Below are 23,541 nucleotides of genomic sequence, written 5' to 3'. Positions count from 1 at the left end.
CCGCCCAGTCTCCTCATTCCCATACCCTCACCCGCCCAGTCTCCTCAGTCCGATACCTTCACCCGCCCAGTCTCCTCAGTCAGACACCCTCACCCGCCCAGTCTCCTCAGTCCGATACCCTCACCCGTCCGGACAGTCTCCTCAGTCTGATAACCTCACCCACCCAGTCTCCTCAGTCAGACACCCTCACTGGCCCAGTCTCCTCAGGGACTATTTAAAAGGTATTCGGGGGTCACTACATGAGAGATTCCTGTCTGGGCTTTATCAGAGCTGAAAGCAGGGGCGGAATTCTCTCAGAGCCCCTTTAGTCTGGAGTGGGTGGTCCCCCACACCTAACTCAGGGTCCTTACTTAATTTCAGGCACGGTCTGGAACTCCTCCCTCAGGCGACTGGACACCAGCGCTCTCAGACAGACGCTTTCACTTCCTGCGACCCCACGGCCGGATATCAGGGTGCAAACACTTCCGGGAAAGATTATTTGGGGGTTTCCGGGGCTGGCACTGGGGCTAGGCCCTGTGGGGTTGACAACTGTTCTGTGTTGCGCGGTTCACTTAGAACTCACGTAGGGGCTTTTTAGTGACTCCAGGCCAGGTCGCCTTCTGGTTACCAAGTTAACCAGCCTTAAAACCAGCGTCTTACTCACATCACCCTCGTTTCCAGAAGGCTAAGTGAAGGGGTTCCTGAGCCTCACAGCCATACCAGAGCCTCCCAGAACTGATAGCGGAAGCCAGCCACTGTGCTGTCAGTCTGTTTTCAGTGGGCAGTTTCCTCAGAAATATACGCAGAATCCTTGCCGTTACTTCTGTTAGGTTTAGGATTCCTCCTTCTGCTGGCCTGGATCTGACACAGCGATCCACAGTTTTCACTTCATAGTTTTAGATTTTATTACATTTACTACAGATTAGAGACTTTTTTCTTTGGTTTGTTTTGTTTTGAGACGGAGTCTCGCTGTGTCGTCCAGGCTGGGCGCAGTGGCGTGATCTCGGCTCACTGCAACCTCCTCCTCCAGGGTTCAAGTGATTCTCCCGCCTCAGCCTCCCGAGTGGCTGGGATTACAGGCACGTGCCACCACGCCCGGTCAATTTTTGTATTTTTGTAGATATGGGGTTTCACCATGTTGGCCTAGCCAGTCTCGAGCTCCTGACCTCAGGTGATCCGCCCACCTCGGCTTCCCAAGGTGCTAGTATTACAGGTGTGAGTCACCTTGCCTGGCCCAGGTGATGACATTTTGAGAGTGGCTAGTACAGAAAGTATTTGTTTGTTTTCAATTTATTCAGGTTGGGGTAATTACAATAACAAAAAGATATCTTTGTGTCTCACATATACTTGTCACCCCCAGTCAATTTAACATCATTTACACTGCTTCTCCATTCACCCTGGAAATGTTTGCATAGCAGATCAGCCCCCTACACCACTTGGTATCTGGTGGGAAAAGGCCACCAAACACAGCTGAAGGATATATTTCTTCTGGTGTAAAAAGAAGGCAGGAAAAGTGAGAGGCAATCTGAGCTAGGGATAACATGTGGATCCTTTTTCAAGACATGTCCACATTCAACCTTTTACTTATAGAGGCAGTGAAGTCTCAGAGAACTCCCCCTCCAGTTTCTTTTTCCTTGCAGTGACACAGTCTGTGCCACTACTTATTGGTACTACTCACCCTGTTTTAACTGTCTAATCGCCAATCCCACCCACTTGTACAGCTTCCCATCCACTTGTAGCAGGGTTGAGAGCTGCCTTGATGACTGATAAGAGATTGTAGCTTCCCTTACAAGATATAATCTTTCTTATTCTCACTGGAAGGGGTGCACTGAACCACCATAGTAGTGAAGAGAGCTTTCCTAGAATCAATTAATAGAATCACTGGGTGATGCAAGGGAGTAAGTCATACCCTGCCTGAGAAGTGGGAAGGGGAAAGTCTAATAGAGCATGCCTCTTGGCCTTTCATCCAATAGATCTGCCTACTCAGATCACCCTACAATTTCATGCTGGTAATGATTCAGAGATTGCCAAGCCTATTCATAAAAGTTGTCCAACACACCACCAGTTTCCTCACCTTTACTCCTTCTGGTCCCATTGCTATCCCATGCTGAACTCTGGATACAGATCCCAGACCACTCCCTACCCTGAGTTCTCTGGACTTGGTTTAGCTTGTCTCTCATGGGTTCTGAAAATTGTTCTAGTCCCCGGTTTTCTTGATGTTCTTCACTAACTGAGGTTTTTCTGTCAGGGCACATTTTCTGGACCCTGGTCATACTAACCAAGTTCTTTCTTCTCAAAGTGAAGACAAAAGTTTTCTTGACATATGAGAATTTTAAAGCAAATGCCCAGAGAAATCTCAGTGCTCAAGACATCACTACTGATGTCTCACTTTGGATGAGGGATTAAGTTCATTTTCTGTTCAGCCTACTTAGAAAATGGAAATTAAAATTGAAATAGCAGTGAAACAATACAACTTGGCTAAACATTTATCCCAAGTTTAAAATTTATCAAATAAAACACCCATGAGAGTATACAACATTTTTGGAATGAAAGTTTAGTAGTATTCAAAAAATTGACAATCATCACATTCTTTACACTTTAACTGAATTTATACTTTTCTACATCTTTCCTGTAATAAAACATCTACATTTACCCAAGAAGTCATGTTCAGTAATGTTTATTTCAATCTTATTAGTCATAGCAATAAATGGAAAACACCTTATACATCCATCAGTAGAAGAATTGTTAATTATGATACATATGTCCTTTGAAATTCTTGGTAGTAGCTTAAACAGTGAGGTGGATCTATACGTGCTCTCATGGAAAGTTCCTGCATCCATTTTATTTAGTGACAAATGCAACAGGTACAACAAAATGTACATCAGTATATATATATATATATATGTTAAAAGTTCACAATATATTTTCCTACCACATGTATGTAAGAAAAAAGCCTAGAATATACATAAAAATAAAAGAGTCAAGGTTTTTAATGGTGGTTACTTCTGGTAGGGAATAGATTTTGGAGGAACAGAGTAAGGGAGCAGAATTGTGATTTATCCATAGTGTTAGAATTTTCTTAAGCATCAAGAATATTTGAGTAATTAATATATTTGAGTAAAACTAACAACAGAAATAGGAGCTGTGCAATATTCTAATAGTCACTGCTAGTGGATGTAATGGAAGAAGCCTGAAATTCTAAAGTCTTAGCACAACAAAAGTTAATTTTCACATCCATAAAATCTGATGTGAGTTAACAGGGGGTCTTCACTGTCAGAGGACCCAGGAATCCAGGGTACTTCCATCATGTGGCACCACATCTCATCATGAGAGCTCCACGTTTGCTGCTGAATAGAACAGAAAGCATAGAACTGACATACCGACTCTCAAATGCCTTGGCCTGAAAATGACAAGCATAGCTTCTGTTTATATTTCAGTGGCCCTTTCTAACAACAAATAGACTGGGGAATACAGTCTCCCCATGTGCCCAGGAAGGACAGCAAAACAAGTGGATGGAAACTTGGAGTCTCTCCCACAATCTATTACCTATTAGATGCTCAATAAAAAGCAAATATGAAACTTTGTTTTGACAACAATCTCTATTCTTGGAAAAGTTTCTAAGAAGGCCAAAATTGCCTTGCAATTTGGGAAATTTTTCTAGTGTGTACCATGTGACAGTCATTTTCAAATGTAGGATCACACCAATTTTCTAAAGAGCCATGAAAATCTCAGCAAGGATGATCCTTTGTCTCTCATCACTAAATAGTACCTTTCTCTACTGACCTTTGCAATAATCTCAAAATATGGAGGATGTTATTCTTCCTTTTAGTGCATGGTCTAAATAATACCTTGGGAGTCTCTGCTACCACCTGATTAACACACCTAAACACTTGTGCAGTGTGTCTTTACACACACTGAAAAGTAGGATTTTCCCCTGGGGCAGATAGAAACAAAAGTCAGGAGAATTATGGTGAATTAATTTTATTCTTTTCTTATCAAAGCACTGCCAAAGACACATTGTCTACATTAATAGTAGGCTGAATAATTGCTCCACAAAGATGGTTATACCCTTATCCTTGAAAAATGAATGTGCTTTGTTATATGACCAAAGGTTATGCAACTGAACTTAAAATAAAAATATTACACTAGGTTATTCAGGTAAGTCTGATATCATGACATGAGAATTCACAAGCAAAGAACTTTCTCTGGCTGGAGGCAGAAGAGAGATGCAGCAGAGGGGAAGTTAGAGAGATTACAAGTGTGAGAAGAATTCAACCTACAAGTGTTGACTCAAAATGTATGAGCCCACATTCCAGGACTGGAGAGAGGCCTGCCAGCTCCAGCTGACGGTCAGCTAGGAAACAGGACCTCAATCTTATTACCACAAAGAACTGGATTCTGTCAACAACCTGAATGAGTTCAGAAGAAGAATCTTCTCAGAGTCTCATAAGAAGTCTGCCAGCTGAAAGCTTGATTTGAACCTTGTGAAAATCTGAGTACAGAATCTAGCAGAACCATTCCATCCTTCACACGTACAGAAACGCAGACAATAAACCCTACAAAGATAATAAACGTGTGCTGTTGTAAACCACTACATTTGTGGTAATCTGTTATAGCTACCATAGAAAACTATTACAACTTTCTGGAAAGACTACAGAATTTATAAGAATTCACTCTCTTCAGATGGTTGCTACACAGTTATTTCCTTGGTCTTTCTTCACTGAACACCTAGGAGGGAAGCTTTGAGTTTTGGCGCTTAGTTGAGCTCATTCATCAGTGTATAGATTCAGTAGCAACATTCAAAAAGTCACCAGATTAAAACCTCTTCTTTTTCTAATCTCACCTGCTTTCTAAAACCTCTTCTCTGCTTCAGGATTATCTCTCTGCTTCAGGATAAAGTATCAGTTGATTCTATCCCAAATCAAACTCTCCTCACCAGCAGATTTGAAAGAACTTTGAGTGTGGTGGAGGCACCCAGGGATGAATAGGTGTCTAAGCTTCACTATTTGAAGTGAACAATTACATAGAATGGGCTGTTGCTGTTAGGGGGAATTCAAGGTGAGGGGTGGGGTTTCTAGGGAGTTGGAAGTCTCTATGTCCAGGAGAAGGCAGGCAAGTTTGGGCTGTCTATTCCTCTGGAGCAAGTGCAGGCTCCAGAGAAGGACACAGTAAAGCTGGCCAGCAGATCAGTTCCAGTTCAGACAGAAGGGCACAGTGGGGAAGACCCAGGGGAAGGGCACGGTAATGTGGGAAAGTGCTGGACTGAACCCATGTGAAGGGACCAGGGCAGAGTCAGCTCCAGAACAATCTGGGCTAAAGGTGGGAGGACTCCAGGCCAATGAACCCCACAGACAGTCCCAGATTGTGTCTCATTCTCATTCTACCTTCCATTTTAGGGCCTGCTTTTAGTGCTTTGGCGACAGGGTCTTTCTTTTCTTTGTCTGAGAGACATTGTGGAGTAGTGAGAAGTGAAATGACTTAATAGGCCTAAGATCTGCTTCAGGCTGAGAGGAGTGGAATAGTGTGGGCTGTAGAGGAATTCAGACCAGGAGGTCTCAACTCAGCCTTGTCACTTATATGTGAACTCGAAAATTCTATGAGCCTCAAGTTCTTTGTGAAGTGGGCTTGATGAAGTCATTTTGTTCTTTGGCTAGCATATACCTTGTGAAGTCTGACTTTTAGAATGTAAGTTTTTTGTGTAGGGCAGCTGGCACAGTGTTAGTGTGTGCTGGGTTTTTGATAACTAACAGTTGTTTCTATTATGTTTTAGATTGCTAACACTACCAACCTTCCCCTCTTGGAAATTTTTAATTTATTTTTCATCCTGGAGATGTTAATATGCAGCCCTCTAGGACATGGAAAACCAAAGCAATCAAAATGCTTCTTACCAAGAGAACGTTACTTACTTGATAAGAAACTTTTTGAGGATATACATTTTTTATATTGTGTGTTGGGAGAATCTTTCCCAGCTAGATGCAGCTCAACTAGATGCTCCTAGGAAGTGTCAAGGACTTCCTCATTCACTCCCATCAAAACACCTATCCTTTGCTTTGAGTTTGCCAAATTACACTCAAGATAACCTAGTCTAAACACCCTATTAATGGAATGGACTCTGCCATGATATGAATGTGTCTCCCAAAAAGGCAACTGTTAGACACTTAATCCCCAATCCAATAGTATCGTGAGGTAGGGCCTGATGAGAAGTAATCAGGCCGTGAGAGATCTGCCCTTATAAATGGATTAATACCTTTATCACAAGAGTGGGTTTGTTTCGAAAAGTATGTTTGGTCCCTTTTGCTCTCGCTTTCCCTTTCTTACTACCTCACTTTCTGCCATGGGATGGCCCAGCAAGACATCCCTCCCTTGATGCCACCAAACGCCTTGATCTTGGAACTTCCCAGCCTCCACTACTGTGAAAAAAATTCTTTTCCTTAAAAGTAACCCAGTCTCTGGCATTCTATTAAAGCAACACAAAACAAAATAACACAGGCTCTGTCTTTCCCAGGCCAGAGCAAAGAGTGCCAGTAAAGTGGCTTCTGAGCATCCCATGTTAAGACAGTATTTTTCTCAGAAACTTGCTGGAGATGATGTGCATAGAACACGTGGTTTGTGATCAATTGCACTGGAGTTAGGAAAGCACAGGAAACCTTTCATTCCTGCCCCAGGTGAAGATTTCTTTCTGGTTTATCCATGAGCCCAAGCAACTGCTATAATTACTTGTCCATTCCAGACCTTAAGTCTTTCAACCCTGAACATGTCTTCAGAGAGGATGGCCACTGCTCACCACTCTCAGAGCCTCATCTTACCAACCAAGCACAGTGGCTCACACCTGTAATCCCAGCACTTTGGGAGGCAGAGGCAGGCAGATTGCTTGAGTCCAGGAGTTGGAGAACAGCCTGAGCCACATGGCGAAACCCTATCTCTACTAAAAATGTAAAAAAATCAACCAGGCACAATGGCGTGCACGTGTAGTCTCAGCTACTCAGGAGGCTGAGGTAGGAGAATCACCTGAGCCTAGGAAGTTGAGGCTGCAGTGAGTTGTGATCCCATCACTGCACTTCAGCCTGGGTGACAAGAGTGAGGAAAAAAAAAAAAAAAACCAAAAAACCACAACTGATTCACACTGAAAGACTTTCAATTTCCCAAACCTCCAATCCCACTTGCCTTAAGATATTTACATTTGATGCTCTCATCTAGATAACCCTCCCCCTACATTCTCACTTTCTTTGACTTGTCCTTTAGGTCTTAGTAGGTATCTCACCATATTCCTTATGTAATATCTACCCCTAGATTCTAAAATCCAGTGGGCACAGGTAGATCTTCCTTATCCTGACATCCTAGCACAAGGCCTTCCAAACAGCAGATGCTCAATTAATGTTTGAGGAATAAATGAACCAGTGGGCAAAAGGCCTAATTTATTACAATGTAATTATATATTCTTGAATAATGTAAGCATATCCTGGCATATATATCTTAATTTTACATAACAACAGAATAAAAGTCAATAGGGAATGTAATAATTAGCCATCTTTTACTCTTTTCTCTATTTCTTTTCTTTTTTTTTGAGATGGAGTCTCACTCTGTCGCCCAGCCTGGAGTGCAGTGGTGTGATCTCAGCTCACTGCAAGCTCCGCCTCCCGGGTTCACGTCATTTTCCTGCCTCAGCCTCCTGAGTAGATGGGACTACAGGAGCCCGCCACCACGCCTGGCTAATTTTTTGTATTTTTAGTAGAGACAGGGTTTCACTGTGTTAGCCAAGATGGTCTTGATCTCCTGACCTCGTGATCTGCCTGCCTCGGCTTCCCAAAGTGCTGGGATTACAGGTGTGAGCCACCGCACCTGGCCCTCCTTTCTCTATTTCTTGATCCCATTTATTACACTCCTAAATTATTTCACATTGAATTAGGAAATGCCCAATTTACTACCATGCTATCATGTTTCGATCACTAAATAAATGGAGAGTTTCCCAATTTGACTTATAAAGCAATACATCGCTTACTCTTAATCTCACATACAGAAAAATTTGAGCAATGTCATTCACAAACTTAGATAATGAAGCTACTTTAACCATCTATTAAAGGAACATCATCTTTAAAAAATTCCAAGTCATCACATAGAACATTAACACAAACATGTTATTCACCTTGTTGTCTCCAGTCCCACCCTGACCTCCCACAGCTCAGAATGTGGATTTCTTTTCAAACACAAAGTGAAGAATCTGCCTCAGACTTTACTGCAGTTGGGAGGAGTTGCTGGACTTAACCTTGGAACGTGCACCGGCTGTGGCACTAATGCGAGCCTTGGCTGCAACTCTGGCTCTGGCTCTCTCTTCCTCATCTTGCAAAGCCTCTGTATACCAGGTTGAGAATTCACTGGGAACTGTATTATTTATCTTGGCCAAAAACTCAAGAACTTTCATCTTGCTGGTTTCGGCATGGGCTCTTGGGCCCCACAGGAATTGATAGCGTGGAGGATCACTGTTGGGCACTTGCTGGTACTCCAGGTAATTTTCTTTCACCAAATCTTTGGTAAGAAGCTTCCTGGGCTCCCCAAAAATGAAGTGCTCAATTCCATCATATAACCCCATCATATTAAACACTTTCCAGATTTCCTCCTCAGCAGCGCAATTACCCTTTGTGAAGATAATACCCAGGACAGTCATCAGCAGGCCAGTCTTGGGCACGCTTGTTTCATCACTCAGCCTTGCATCACAGTCTAGATCTAGTTTGTTGATCAGGACATAGATGTGCTTATTAGGCTCCACTTCCTTCAGGTCAAGACCAAAGATCAGCTCCAGGTGCTCAGAAGCTCTCCTCAGGATTACGGGGAACTGGCTCTTGCACATATGGGTCACATTTCTCAGCATATCTGCCTTTGTAATGGGCTCTTTCATTTGGTACTTGTACAGCAAGTAATGCACCAACATAATTACTTTCTCACCTAGAGGGCCTCTGGGAAAGTTATCAGTGGCTGCTAGATCTTGTGTGCATCTTGGCATTTCTTCCATTTGGTCGTTGACTCCTTCGGTATGTCTTGTGTGTGAAGCAGCTGTAGCAGATGTGTTGATGGATAGGGCTTCCCAAAGTCCATGGGGATTGTTGGCTGTCCCATCAAGTGAACTCTGGGAAACATCCTTCAAACAAGAAGAGGGGGAGGGGAGGTATTCTTCCTCCTCTTCTAAAATGGCCAGAGCATCTATCAAATCTTCCAGCTCTCCTCGGGCCTGACGGCGCTTTTCCCTGGCACGGAGTTTACTCTTCTGACCTCGAGGCATGATGACTCCGTTCAGGTGCAGCAGCCAAAAGGGCAGGTGATCCCGTGACCTGAAGGAGAGAAGATGAAATGGGGTGTGCCCATTCAGCAGAGAGATACAATTTTAGCTTTACTGATGGCCACCTCTGCAAGTTTTCTTGGTGCATTACTCAAGGAAAAACAAGGCCCCTATTCTTTGATTTCCCTGCCCCCCGAGTACTCTGTGAAATAACTAGGGTGTGTTTTAGGTTGCCACTTGCCAGACCTGCCTGGGGCTTACTGGGTGATGACAGCCAGGCCTGGCAGGTCCAGGCTTTGTGGAGGCCCCTTTGTTCTTGGGTAGGGACTCTTTTCTCAGTTCACATTCAGAACTGTCCTCTTGATTTCTGGTAGGTTCTGGGATCCCTCTACTTGACTGACCCCTCATTTCAGTCCCCTCATTTCCCTGCTACCCTGGTGGAGAAACTGAAAGAGAAACTCATCTGATCACACCTGCCTGAGGACATCTAGGATGACTACAACAGAAAAAGTCTGAGGGACCTTCTGTATTCTGGGATCCTTAGTGTTCTCATTCTTCACTCAGGGTTTTCACCTTGGCTTCTACTAGGGTCTGGGACTTCACCCTGTGATGACCTGAGACCTATCCCCTCAGAGCAAGGCCCTCAGATCTCTGAGTTACGAAAGGATAAAGTCAGCCTAACATATCTACCCCACAGTCCCTCAGGGTTGACAGCACAGATGGAACTCTGTGCTGTCCCCTTTTGATCTGGGGTGGATGGCTCCCTCAGAACTCTGGATTCTTTTTAGTCTTCTTAGGGCTTGGGACTCCTCCTCTGCTGACCAGAAGCTGACACTCTGGTCCAGTGCCCTCCTCTCCCTGAGTTCTCACCAGAATTCAGAAGGTGCTTCATCAGGCCCTGTCCTAGACCTGTCATGAATCCATGGGGCCCCAGTCTTTTGGAGTGGAAGTCCCCCTCAAACTTCACTCAAGATCCTTGTATCCCCTTTTGGCAAGGCCTGGAAATAGCTCCTCTGACAACCTAAACCTCTTCACTTCTTTGAGAAAGCAGTAATGGAATTCAGAAAGTGTCACAATAGCCACTCCTTCCTGGGGCCTCCCTGGGTTGAGAGCAGGGGCAGACTCTGTTATGAACCCCTCTCTTTTGTGGTGGGTGGTTCCTTCTGATCTCACTCAGTTTCCTCACCTTTACTTCTGTTGGGGCCTGGGACTCTTCCATCTGCTGGCCTGAGGCCGTAACCTTGGTCCAATGCTGTCCTCTCCTTGAATTTCCAAAAAGGGAATTCAGAGGGTGCTATATAAGAGGTTTTTGCCCAAGGTTGGCTACCACTAACAGCAAGAGCATGGCTATTACCCTTACACCTCACAAAGGGTTTTTATCTTAACTCCTAGGAGGGCCTGGGACTCCTCCTTCTGCTGATTTAACACCTCCCTCTGGCACCAGTTTTTTAACTTCCCTAAAACTCCAGAGGTGGAACTCAGAGAATGTTATATCTGGCCACTCCATTCATGGGCTTCTCAGGCCTGACAGCAGGAGCCTAGATGTTGTGGGGCCCTTCTGATCTGGTGTGAATAGTTGCCTCAAATATTAGGGTCTTCACCATCACTGTTGGAAGGTCTGGAACCCTCCTCTCTACTGGTCTGATGCCAAAGCGTAGTTCAATGCTGTCACCTCCCAGGATCCTGGGAATTCAAAGGGCACTACATCAGAGGATCCCTGTCCAGGGCCTCCCAGGGTTTACACAGGGCTGGGATTCTGTTGGCCCTTCTCTCTTCTGGTATAAATAGTGTCCTCAGATCTCACTTAAGGTTGTTAACTCCTGACAGGACCTGGAAATCTCTGGCACTCTCTTTTCTGCTGATTTGAGGCTATCCTGCTCAGACTAATGCCTTCATTCTTCTGAGAAGTTAGAGTCAGAAGTTGGGGAAGCCAATTCTAGCCACCCCCATATGGGACCTAGTGCTGAGAGCAGGGGTGCAGCTCTTAGAAGTAAGGGGGTGGCTTGTGTTTTGTGGGAATGGGGAATTGTGACAGAAGTTGCATAGTGGTCTTTCATTGACTCCGGGGGACCTATGACTCCTCCTCCTCCTGTTCTGAGTTATTCGGCTTTTAAAAAAAAGCCTCGTCCCCAACCACCTCACCCCACAGTCCTATATCCCTGGACTACAGAGGGTGAACTGAGGAGGCTTCTGGGCCTAACATCAAGGCATTGGCTTAGAAACATTAACAGCAGGCCGGGCGCGGTGGCTCAAGCCTGTAATCCCAGCACTTTGGGAGGCCGAGACGGGCGGATCACAAGGTCAGGAGATCGAGACCATCCTGGCTAACCCGGTGAAACCCCGTCTCTACTAAAAAATACAAAAAACTAGCCGGGCGAGGTGGCGGGCGCCTGTAGTCCCAGCTACTCTGGAGGCTGAGGCAGGAGAATGGCGTGAACCCGGGAGGCGGAGCTTGCAGTGAGCTGAGATCCGGCCACTGCACTCCAGCCTGGGCGACAGAGCGAGACTCCGTCTCAAAAAAAAAAAAAAAAAAAAAAAAAAAGAAACATTAACAGCAGGGGTGGTCTCTGTGCTGAGCAGTCTGTTATGGAGTGGGTGACTCTTTCAAAACTTCATCAGGGTCTTCATTTTTATGCCTTTTAGTCTGGGACTCCTCCCTCTGTGAATCTGAGAATGACACCTGGCCCAATGCCCCTACCTCACAGTGAGAAGTGATGTAAATTTTACTACAGATCATCTGATAACTTTGCAAATGGCTAGTGCAGAATCACCTTTATAAAAATTTTCAGTTGATTGGAATCAAGTCAGGGTTATAACAGTAATGAAGATAGAGATTTGGACTCAACCTATACTTGTTACCTGCAGTCAATTCAATAAGGAACTGCAGCATCTACAATGGTTCTCCATCTACTCTGGAAATACTTGCCTTGAAAACCAGCACCCTACGACAGTGTTTGGTGGCAACAAAGGCCACCAGACACAGCAACAAAAAATCCACTCTCTGTTCTGCAAAGAAGTCAGTGATGGTAGGAAGTATTTGGAGCTGGGGATAATATCTGGATCCTTTTTTAAAGACATATGCACACTCAGCCTTTTAGTTACAGAGTCATTGAGGTAGTTAGTCTCAGGAAATCCCTCCTCCAATTCCCCCCTCCTTGAATCTACACTATGCCACTACTCATTGGTACTACTTGCCCTGTTTTAAATGTCATTAATCATCAATCACATCCATTTGCACAGCTTCAACCTCAGTGGTGGGAGGGCCACATACTCAAGGGGGCCACATACCCAAGGGCCACATACACTCTTTCTTATCAGGCATCAAGACAACTCTCAACCCTGCTACACTGGAAAGGGTGCAATGAACCACCAGAGTAGTGAAGAGATGTAGCTCTCCCAGAATCAATTAATATCATAACTGGGTGATGCAGGGGAGCAAGCTACACTCTGCCTGAGAAGTGGGAAGGGAAGACTCTAGCAGAGCATGCCTCTGGACAGCTCAGCCTACAACTTCATGCTGGTAATGATGATTCAGAGATTGCCAAGCCTATTCAGAAAAGTTGTCCAAGACACCACCAGTTTCCTCACCTTTACTCCTTCTGGTCCCATTGCTACCCCATGGCTGAACTCTGGATACAGATCCCTGACTACCTCATGCCCTGAATTCTCTGGACTTTATTCAGCTTATGATCTCTCTTATGGATTCTGGAAATTGTTCTAGTGCCTAGTTTTCCTAATGTCCTTTACTAATTGAGGTTTTCTTGTTAAGGCACATTTCCTAGAACCTTGTCATTCCAAGTAAATCCTTTCTTCTCAAAGTAAAAAGAAATGTGTTATTGAAATATCAAAATTCTAAGGCATATCGTGGAGCAATATGTAAACAGTTATCCTTAGGTGCATATTGTGGAGCAATATGTAAACAGTTATCAATGCATATTTAAAACTCACAATGACCAGGCACAGTGGCTCCCAACTGTACTCCTAGCTACTTGAAAGGCTGAGGCGGGAGGATTGCTTGAGTTCAGGACTTCTAGGCTGTACTGAGTTATGATCACACCACTGCACTCCAGTCTGGGCAACAGAGCGAGGCACCGTCTCTAAAAAAAAAAAAATAAGTAAATAAAAATTAAGAAGAAAAAAGAGCAAACAAAACAAACAAAAAAACCCTCACAGTGTATTTTTGTTGCACATGTATATAAGAAAAAGCCTATAATACATTTAGAAATACTACATGCAGGATTTAAAAAATGTGGTTACATTTGAGGAGGGATTGAATTTTGGAGGGACATAGTAAGGAAGTGAAATTTTGATTTATCTGTATTAGAATTTTTGGCAACAAGAATACATGCACTATTTTCTTGGTAGTTAAAATACTTAAATAATAATAACAATGGAATTAGTAGTTGTGTATTATACAGAAAAAGTATGTATGAGATGCAATGGGAAAAGGCTGAAATCTGAATGGCTTAACACACTAAAAGTTTATCTCTTAGGCAAATAAATTTTGACATGAATTAATAGGGGTTTTTTGCTGTCAGGTGTCCCAGGGATCCATGCTGCTTCTATACTGTGGCTCCATATCTCAGCATGGAAGAGAAATTATGGAGGTGGCAGACTGGCTCTCAAACACTTTGATCTGAAAGGGAAAAGCATGCTACTGTTCATATTTCAGTGTCAAGGGGGGGGGGTAGTCACATGACCTTTCCAAACTACAAGTGGACTGGCAATGTAGTCTCCATATGAACCACGGATGGAAAGCAAGACACAAAGTGGATGAGCACTTGCAGTCTGTCCAATTAACTATTACAATAGTACATGCTCAATAAAAGCTACTAATATAAATTTGTTATGACAACAGCCTTCTTAAGTCTTGGAGGAGTTTCTGAGAATATCAAATATCTTTGCTAAACAACATTTCTTAATGTCTATATGTGACAGGTAATTTCAAATCCAGACTCACACTAATTTTCAAAACAATCCTGTAAATCTCAGCAAGGAGGGTTCACCCCGCTGCACTCAACAACACCTTTCTGCACTGACCTTTTCAATGACCTCTATGATCTCAAGAGACTGAAAAATTTCTTCTTTCTTTTGATGAAAACATAACTTGTGAGTCTCTGCTACCCACCACCTGATGAACATGTACACCTAAGCACATGTACAGGTGCCCTTAGGTGCAATGAAAAACCAGGATTTTCCCTTGGGGCAGATACAGACAAGAATCAAGAGAATGATAGCGAATTATGTTTTTTCTTTTCTTATCAAAGCTGGCATGTCTGCCAGAGAGACATATTCTACCTCTGTGGGAGACTGAATAATTGCTCCACGAAGCTTCACGTATCCTCATTCCTGAAACCCATGAATATGTTATGTTACATGGCCAAAGGCACTTTGCAAATATAATTAAAATTATGAAACCAACCTGAAAATAGGGAGATTACACTGGATTGCCTACATGGGCCAAATCTAATTATACGAGCCCTTACAAGCAGAGATGTTTCTCCATCTGGAGGCAGAGAGAGAAGTTAGAGAAATTCCAAGAATGAGACAGGTTCAATGTCCCAAGTCTGACTCAAAAGTAGAGGCCCACATGCAAAGACCAGAGACAGGCCTGGAGAAAATATAGCAGCTCCAACTGATAGCCAGAAAGAAGACTTACTCCTCACTCTTCTTACAACCACAAAGAACTGGGTTCCTAATAGAATGACCTGAATAAGCCTGAAATGGGATTCTTCATAGTGTGTCCCAATAAGACACACTTATTGTCAGGCTTTGACAGCTTGATTTGGGCCTGTGTAACCCCGAGCAAAGAAACCAGCAGAACCAACCCATACTTCTCACTTACAGAAGGGTGTTATAATCAATATGTTATTTAAAGTGTCTTACTGTATGGCATTTGTTATGTCAGCATAGAAATCTACTATATGCTCCTAGTATACCAGGATTTATAGGAATCCAATTTCTGGACATGGTTGATACACAGTCATTTCCTAGGTCTTTCCTTATCCACCACTTGAGACAGAGGCTTTGATACTTTACCATTCAGTTAAGCTCACTTATTAGTGTATAGATTCAGTGCCAGTCTCAAATAAGTCACCAGATTACATTCTCCTCTCTTTCTAACTTCATCTGCTTTCTAAACCTCTTCTCTAACTTCAGAGTTATCTTTCAAGGTTAGATTCTGTTCCAAGTCTGACTCGACTCACAGGTAGACTCGGAAAAAATCTTGAGTGTGGCGGAATTACCCAGAGCAGATGAGTAGGTATGTAGTGTTCACCGCCAAAGTAAACAATTACATGGAAGGGGCTGTTATCAGAGAAGTTCCAAGTGAGCAATGTGACAAAACAGAGGACATCTGCAGGGAGTTGGAATGCTCTGAGTCAGGAGAAGGGAAGGAAGGTTATTCTGGGCTTCCTTTCCCATAGGGAGCAGGGTGCAGCCTTCATGGAAGGAAGCAGGGAAGAGCTGGACAGCAGGTAAGGATCCAGATTTGGGCACAAGGACTCACAGGGGCTGACTCAAGGGAAGTGCTGGATCTGGTCCCGTGTGCCAGCACCTGGGCAAAATCAGCTCCCAAAGAACCCTGGAGCTAGGGGTGGATGGACCCTATGAAAATGAGGCCCACAGGCAGTCTCCAAATGGTGTTCAATTCTCATTTTCTCCATTATTTATTATATCTGGATTTAGTACACTGGCCACAGGTTCCTTCTTTTTATTGCCTAGAGAGACGGTGCAGTAGTGAGAAGAGAAATGAATTAAAAGACAGAACATCTGCTTCATGCAGGAAGGAGTGGAACAATGTGGGTTCTAAACAAATTCAGACTATGGTTCTAATTTTGACACTTATGAACCACATGAAGTCAGGAAAATTGCAAAGCTCTATGAGGCTCAGGCTTTACGTGAAGTGACCCTGATAAGCCTTGCCTTGTAGGATTTCTGGGTTATATGTAATGTATGAAAACTCTGGGCACAGTGCCTAGAATTTACTGCATATTTGATAACTAGCATTTGTTACTATTATTAGTTTGACCCCAGGTCCTATCAAAATCTCTGTGATTGTTTTTAAAGCAAGAGATGTCTGACAATATGCAGCACTCTATGATACAGCACACAAATCAGCCAAAAATGCCGCTTAGCAAGTAAAACTCAGTTATTTACTATGCAAATTTGAGGATTTCTTATTTATTGCGGGTGTGGGGTAGTCCTCCCCAGTTGGATTCAATTTAAGACTCCTATAATTTATGTCAAAGACTAATTTCTTCCATCCCTTCAACTATTCTTCCATCCAAACCACCCCTATTTTCATTTCTTTCACTCGCATCAAAAATCTAGCCCTCACTTGAGTTTGCCAAATGATACTAAAGACAACCTAATAAAAATGCCCTTTTAGGAACAACACACACCAGGTCCTGTTGGGGTGTGAGGTACAGGAAGAAGGAACCTAGATGATGGGTCAATAGGTGCAGCAAACCACCATGGCACACGTGTACCTATGTAACAAACCTGCACATTCTGCACATGTATCCAGGAACTTAAAGTACAATTTTTAAAAAAAGCCCTTTTAATTAAGTGGGTTTAGTGGGCTTTGTTTCCCCAGGCCAGAGCAAATAATGCCAGCACAATGGCTTTTGAGCACATTCATGTCAAGTAATACCACTCTTGTTTCTCAGAAGGTCCCTGGAGCTGATGTGCATAAAACATAGTTTGTGGACTGTGCCCAACTGCACTGGAAAAATGACACTGGAAAAGGATGCAAGACGCCTTCCATTCCCGTCTTACAATTACTTCTGGTTTATCTATTACCTCAAAATAACTGCTAAAAGCAGTTCTTCATTCCAGGCATTAGTCTTTTTGAGGATCTGGCCCCTGCTCACTACTCCCACAGCCTTAACCAACCCACCATCCAGACTAACAAAATTGACTGACACTGAAGGGTTTGCAGTTTCCTAAGGCCCCAAACCCACTTGCCTCAGGATACTTTCACTTGACTGCTCTGATCTGGATCTTCCCACCTTCTCTTACTCATCCTTTACTTAGGGTATATCTCACCATCTTCCTTACATGACAGCTGCTCTTAGACTTTAAAATTCAGTGTGCGTGCTTGGGTCTTATTTATCCTGACATTCCCAGTACCAGCATGGTGCCTTCCCTCCAAAGAACAAATGCCCAAGTAATGTTTGAGAAATAAGTGAGCCAGTGTGCAAGAAGTCAGTTTTATTATGATGTAGCTTCTCCTACATGGTTGAATAAACTAATAATATCTAAGTATCTATCTCTTAATTTTACAGAACAGACTAAACATAAGGGAATGCAAGCATTTATCATCTTTTACATTTTCCCTCTATTTCTTCATTCCAACTATTTTACTGCTTTTTAAAAAAATATTTCCAAGGAAATGACTAATCCACTACTATGTTATCTTGTTGGAGATCACTAAATAGGATGGAACTTTTCCTGTTTTTTTTTTCTATAAAATAGTAAAACTCTACTCTAAAACCTCACAAACATCAATAAATGTATGACTTATCACTAATAATCTTGGATTCTTAAGCTACTTTAACCTTCTATTAAAACGAACAACGTTTAAACAAATATCCAAGTTACCCAGAACACGTTATGTACTGTGTTATAACAAGACACAGCCAACCCTTCACTAGTGAAACACTGACTGTCCTCTTCAAAAACACAGTAAAGCATTTTCCTCAGCCTTCACTTGGGGCAGGCAAGGCTGCTGGACATGGCCTTGGAACGCGCACTGGCCATGGCAGCAGTACAGGTCCTGGCTGCAATTCTGGCTTGGGATCTCTCTTCCACATTTTTCCAAAGCCTCTTCATAATGGGATGGGAAGGCACTGGGGACTGTACCATGGATCTTGGCCAAAAACTCTAAGACTTTCATCTTGCTGGTTTCAGCAAAGGCTTGTGGACCCCACAGGAATTCATAGCTTGGAGAACTGCTGTTGGGCACTTCCCGACTCCAGCTACTGCTCTTGCACTAAATCTTTGGTGAGGAGGTTGGTGAGGAGGTTCCTGGGCTCTCCATAGATGAAGTGCTCCTGCCTCTAGTATACCCCCATCATATTTAGCACCTTCCAGACTTCCTCTTCAGGGGCACAATTCCCCTGGCTGAAGATCACACTCAGGATGGTCATCAGCAGGCCAGTCTTGGGCAAACTTCTGTTAGGATTCAGTCTTGTATCATAGCCTAATTCTAATTTGTTGACAAGGACAAAGACGCTTTTGTTGGGATCCACTTCTTTCACGTCAAGGCCAAAGACCAACTCCAGGTGATCAGAAGCTCTCCTCAGCATCTCAGGGAAGTGGCTCTTGTATGTCTGGATTACATTTTTCAGCATATTTGCCTTTGTAACAGGCTCTTGCATTTGATACTTGTACAGCAGGTAATGCATTAACATAGCGATCTTCTTATCTATAGGGCCTCTGGGCCACTGCCCAGTGGTAGCCTGGGCCTGTGAGGCATTTGACCTTTCCTCAACTTGGCTGTCAATGCCTTCATTAGATGCTGTGTATGAAACAGCTGCAGCAGTGGTGGTGGCTAGAGCTCTCCCAGGCTCTTGCTCATTGCTGGGTGTTTTGACAGCAGATGACCTCTCAGGACTATCTTTGAAATGAGGAGATGAAGTGAGGGACTCTTCTTCCTCTGCTACAGTGACTTGAGCACCTTCCACATCCTTGGGCTCTTCCCGAGCCTGGCAGCGTTTCTCATAGGCACAGAGCTTACTTTTCTGACCCCGAGCCATGATGACTCTGCTCAGAGACAAGTAGTAGTGTGAGACAGATGGCAGGTGATGAAGTGACCTCAAGGAAAGACAGTGTGATCCTCCAGCAGGAAGATATCACTTTGACTTTATGGAAGTTGTTTCTGTAGGTTTCTTTGAGAGCATGGTTCAAGGATCCTATAAGGCTACTCTTCTCTGATGGGCCCTTCCCCTGAGGAATCAGTGGAAGTAACTAGACTGAAGCCTGCCAGTCTTACCTGCATCTTACTGGGACTGATACAGTGACTGGCAGGTCCAGACTCTATGGAGCTTCCTTTTTTTCTGGGGTAGATGATGTTTCTTTCAATTCACATTCAGGGCCATCACCTTGACTTCTGGCAGGACCTGTTATTTCACTGCTTAACTGTTTTGATGCTGACTCCCTCATTCCAAAGCGCTCACATCCTTGACTCCCCAGACAAGGAATTGAGGGGGAATCTCATGTGACCACATTTGCAGAGGGACATTGTAGAATGGCAGCAATGCAGAGATCGGTGAGACTCTCTGCATCTTGAGGTAATTAGTTTTCAGTCCTCACTCAGTCTTTACTTTTGCTTCTTGGAGGGTCTGATTGCCCTCCTTTTGCTTACCTGAAACCTATCCCGTCCAAGCAAGGCCTTCACATCCCTGACACTCCTGATAAAGATATTAGGGAGGCCTCAGATACATCTTCCTCAGGGACCCCTATCAGGAATGACAGCACTCTTAGGGCTCTATGAATCCTCTTTTCTTCGGAAATTCACGTTCCTCCTAATGACTCCTCACCTTGACAGCCTCATACCTTCCCCTCTGAGGACTTGAGGCCTATACCAATCAGAGAAAGGCCCTCTTTCACCTGATATCCCAGAGTATGCAGTTGGAGGGAGGGGGTGGGGTGCATTCAGAATGACAAATCTGCCCAGGCCTTCCCAAGGTTGACCACAGAGGCAGTGCCTAGCCCCATCAGTCCTCACTTTGACTTCCATAAGGGCCTGAGTCACCTCCCTCTAATGACCTGCCATCGACTGCCCTGTCAAATCTATGTCCTCATCATCCTGTGACCACTAAGGATAAAATGAGGGATACCTTAGCCTGAGAGTCATGCTGAAAGGCTACCAAGGCTCATAGTACTGGTATTCTGTTGGGTCCTCTTTGTTCTGGGGAAGAAAGTCCCCTCAGTCTTTGCTCCGGGTTCTAAACTAAACTCCTGGTTACCCCCAAAGACTCTTCCCACTGCTGACCTGAATGTGCTAGCCTTAGTTTGTACCCTTCCCCAGGACCACCACCAGAATATGAAGCAAGGGGTCACGGGGGCCTTACAGCCACGCCAGGGATCTCCCAGAACTTACATGAAGGGCAGGATTCTGTAAGGCCGCCGTATTTATGGGAAGCTAGCTTCCCGCACAGCCCACACTGGGGCATTTCATTAACACGTGGCAGAGCATAGGACTCCTTCCCCTGCTGCCCGAGGCAGACACCGTGGTCCAATACCTTCACCTCCCCGAGAGGTTAAAGGTGGAAATTCCAGCTACTCCTACTTAGGATCACCCAGGCCTGAGAGCAGAGGCTGAGTTCTGTGGGCACTCGTCCGCTATGGCGGAAAAGGAGTTTTACGGAACTCACCCTTTATTGACTCCTGGAGGGTTCTAAGACCCTAATCTCGGGTGGCTTGATGCCAACACCTTAGTCCAATGCTATCACTTCCTTGACTCTCCAGAAGAATAACGCAGAGTGCGGTACCTAAGAGGATCCCTGCCTGGGGCTTTTGCGGCTTAAGGCAGAGGCCGGACGGCATGGCGTTCTTTCTTTTGTGGTAGGGGGTCCCCTCAAATGTTATTCAATGTCTTTGCCTTACCTCCTGGCAGGACCTGGATGCCTTCCTCTGCTGACCAGATATCAACCGCCTCAATGCAAGGCCTCACCTCCCACGGACGGCAGAAGCGGAAGTGTGTATGACATCCGGGCATCCTGCCCACGGCCCGAAGGGCTGCCAGCAAGGGCGGCGTGGTGTGACTTTCTGTGGCGCGACTTTCTGTGGCGCCCCCTTTGTTATGGAGTAGTAGTAATATTAACTCCTCCTCTCGGAAGTAAATCCATATTTTCACTCCTAGTTCATTCATTAAAGGCTCCTCAGGGAAATAATCACCCTTTATTGACTCCTGGAGGGTTCTAAGACCCCAATCTCGGGTGGCTTGATGCCAACACCTTAGTCCAATGCTATCACTTCCCCGACTCTCCAGAAAAATAATGCAGAGTGCGGTACCTAAGAGGATCCCTGCCCACGGCTTTTGCGGCTTAAGGCCGAGGCCGGACGGCATGGCGTTCTTTCTTTTGCGGTAGGAGGTCCCCTCAAATGGTTTTTTTTTTTTTTTTTTTTTTTTGAGACGGAGTCTTGCTCTGTCGCCCAGGCTGGAGTGCAGTGGCCGGATCTCAGCTCACTGCAAGTTCCGCCTCCTGGGTTCACGCCATTCTCCTGCCTCAGCCTCCCGAGTAGCTGGGACTACAGGCGCCCGCCACCTCGCCCGGCTAGTTTTTTGTATTTTTTAGTAGAGACGGGGTTTCACCGTGTTAGGCAGGATGGTCTCGATCTCCTGACGTTGTGATCCACCCGTCTCGGCCTCCCAAAGTGCTGGGATTACAGGCTTGAGCCACCGCGCCCGGCCTCAAATGTTATTCAATGTCTTTGCCTTACCTCCCGGCAGGACCTGGATGCCTTCCTCTGCTGACCAGATACCAACCGCCGCACTGCAAGACCTCACCTCCCACGGACGGCAGAAGCGGAAGTGTACGTGACATCCGGGCATCCTGCCCACGGCCCGCAGAGCTGCCAGCAAGGGCGGCGTGGCGTGACTTTTCTGTGGCGCCCTCTTTGTTATGGAGTAGTAGTAATATTAAGTCCTCCTCTCGGAAGTAGATTCGTATTTTCGCTCCTAGTTCGTTGACTAAAAGCTCCTTAGGTAAAAAAATCACCAAACAAGCTCTGGACAGTTTCGCAACATAAACCCTTACGGACAATGGGTTTGCGTACCAGGGTTGACGGGAGAAGAGAGGCTGCAGCAAAAAGGTAGGGTGCCCAAGACAGATTCTGAGATGTCAGAGTAAGTGCATTATGACCATGGGGTCTCTTCACTGGCCAAATGTAGACATTGGGAACTTTCTGTTCTAAAGGATCTACTTTCTATAGAGAAGCCACAGGTGTACACAGGTTTTTGAGACCCGGATCTCTTGACTTTATCTAACATTGCATTGTATTGTGCAGTGAAATTCATTTTAATTGTGATCTCATTTGTTCCACCAAATATGTTATATGCATGTTCTAATACTACTGCTTTGTGCGGCAAGGTTTTTGATTTTGCTACAGTGATTTATACACCACTTTTCAGAAGTCATTTATTCATTTGGATCGGGTGTGGTTTTTCCTTTGGATTTTCTAAAATGATCACATTTTCAACAAATAATTTCTATTTTTATTAAATATTTCCAAGTTACATTTGTTTTTATAGTCTTATCCTCTGGCCATGTATTCAGCATACATTTATGTCTGGTTCCTTGCTTTAATGAGAATGCATCCAACATTTAGCATTTCACATTTAAGTTTGTTTGCCACAGGTTTTAGGAAATAAAAATTATCTTCTGATGTTAGTTTGTGGAATGTTATCAGGCATTTGTGTTGAATTTTTGTTTTGAAAAATTTTTCTGTACCTCAGTACATGATCAAATGCCCATTAAAAAAAAATCTAACGGCCGAGCACAGCTACTTGGGAGGCTGACACATGACGATTGCTGGAGCCCAAGAGATCGACACCAGCCTGGGCAAAATAGTGGGAGTCGGTCACTATAAAAAATTAAAAAAAAAAAAATTAGACGGGCAAGGTGGCGTGCGCCTGTAGTCCCAGCCACTCTGGAGGCTGAAGCCCAAGGATCTCTTGAGTCTAAGGAGGTCGAGGTTGCTCCAGTCTGGGCAACAGAGCAAGACCCATCTCAAAAAAAAAAAAAAAATTAATAATCTAATCTGTTAGTGTGGGAATATTTTAGGCAGTTTTTCCTAATGTTGTATTTTCTTTACATTTCATAGATGCAGACTTTTTTTTTTCCATTGAATTAACTACAATATTGGACCTGCTATGTGTTTATTGAGGATCTTTGCCTCTGTGTGGGTGGACTTGGCTCAATTATTCCCCTCCCCCTACCCAGGGTATCCTCAGCTTTTTTTTTTTTTTTTTTTTAAATCAAAGAAAGCTAGCCTGGGAGAATGAGTTGAACATCATAAGATGGTGGTTATTTTTGTGTTTACATAAGATGGTCAGTTTTTCACTGATTATTTGGTAGAACTGCTCCCAAAATGCCTGGTCCCAAAACATTTGAGGGTGGCTGGATCTTTGATCAGTTTCCTTTTGCATTTCTCAATTACAGATTTTTATTTCTATTTGGATTAATTGGGCCATTCATATTTTCCTAAATAATGGTCTGTTTTCATTTGGGGTTTCAAATTTAATGGTTATATATATTCTTTTTATTGTAGAAATTCTCAAA

At 44.1% G+C, this 23,541-nt stretch overlaps 2 protein-coding genes across 2 annotated transcripts in view; both read right to left on the bottom strand.

Moving 5' to 3' along the window:
* Positions 1 to 2,252, bottom strand: part of LOC112615153 (melanoma-associated antigen B10-like) — a 31,792-nt gene extending 29,540 nt beyond the window's left edge. The window contains 1 exon segment of the mRNA XM_025371833.1: positions 2,054 to 2,252. Coding sequence (XP_025227618.1) covers positions 2,054 to 2,252 — 199 coding nt within the window.
* A 5,291-nt stretch (positions 2,253 to 7,543) lies between these two features.
* Positions 7,544 to 21,739, bottom strand: MAGEB10 (MAGE family member B10). Its single transcript, XM_025373244.1, has 3 exons — positions 21,701 to 21,739; positions 13,199 to 13,347; positions 7,544 to 9,302 (listed from the first exon to the last, which is right to left on the bottom strand). Exon 3 carries the CDS (start codon positions 9,251 to 9,253, stop codon positions 8,210 to 8,212), a length of 1,044 nt encoding a protein of 347 aa, XP_025229029.1. The 5' UTR covers positions 9,254 to 9,302; positions 13,199 to 13,347; positions 21,701 to 21,739; the 3' UTR covers positions 7,544 to 8,209.
* Positions 21,740 to 23,541: the final 1,802 nt, after the last annotated feature.

The sequence above is a fragment of the Theropithecus gelada genome, chromosome X (assembly GCF_003255815.1).
Source record: "Theropithecus gelada isolate Dixy chromosome X, Tgel_1.0, whole genome shotgun sequence".
Taxonomy (NCBI): domain Eukaryota; kingdom Metazoa; phylum Chordata; class Mammalia; order Primates; family Cercopithecidae; genus Theropithecus; species Theropithecus gelada.
The sequence above is the reverse complement of the archived record's forward strand: the minus strand, read 5'-3'. Positions and strand labels throughout refer to the sequence as shown.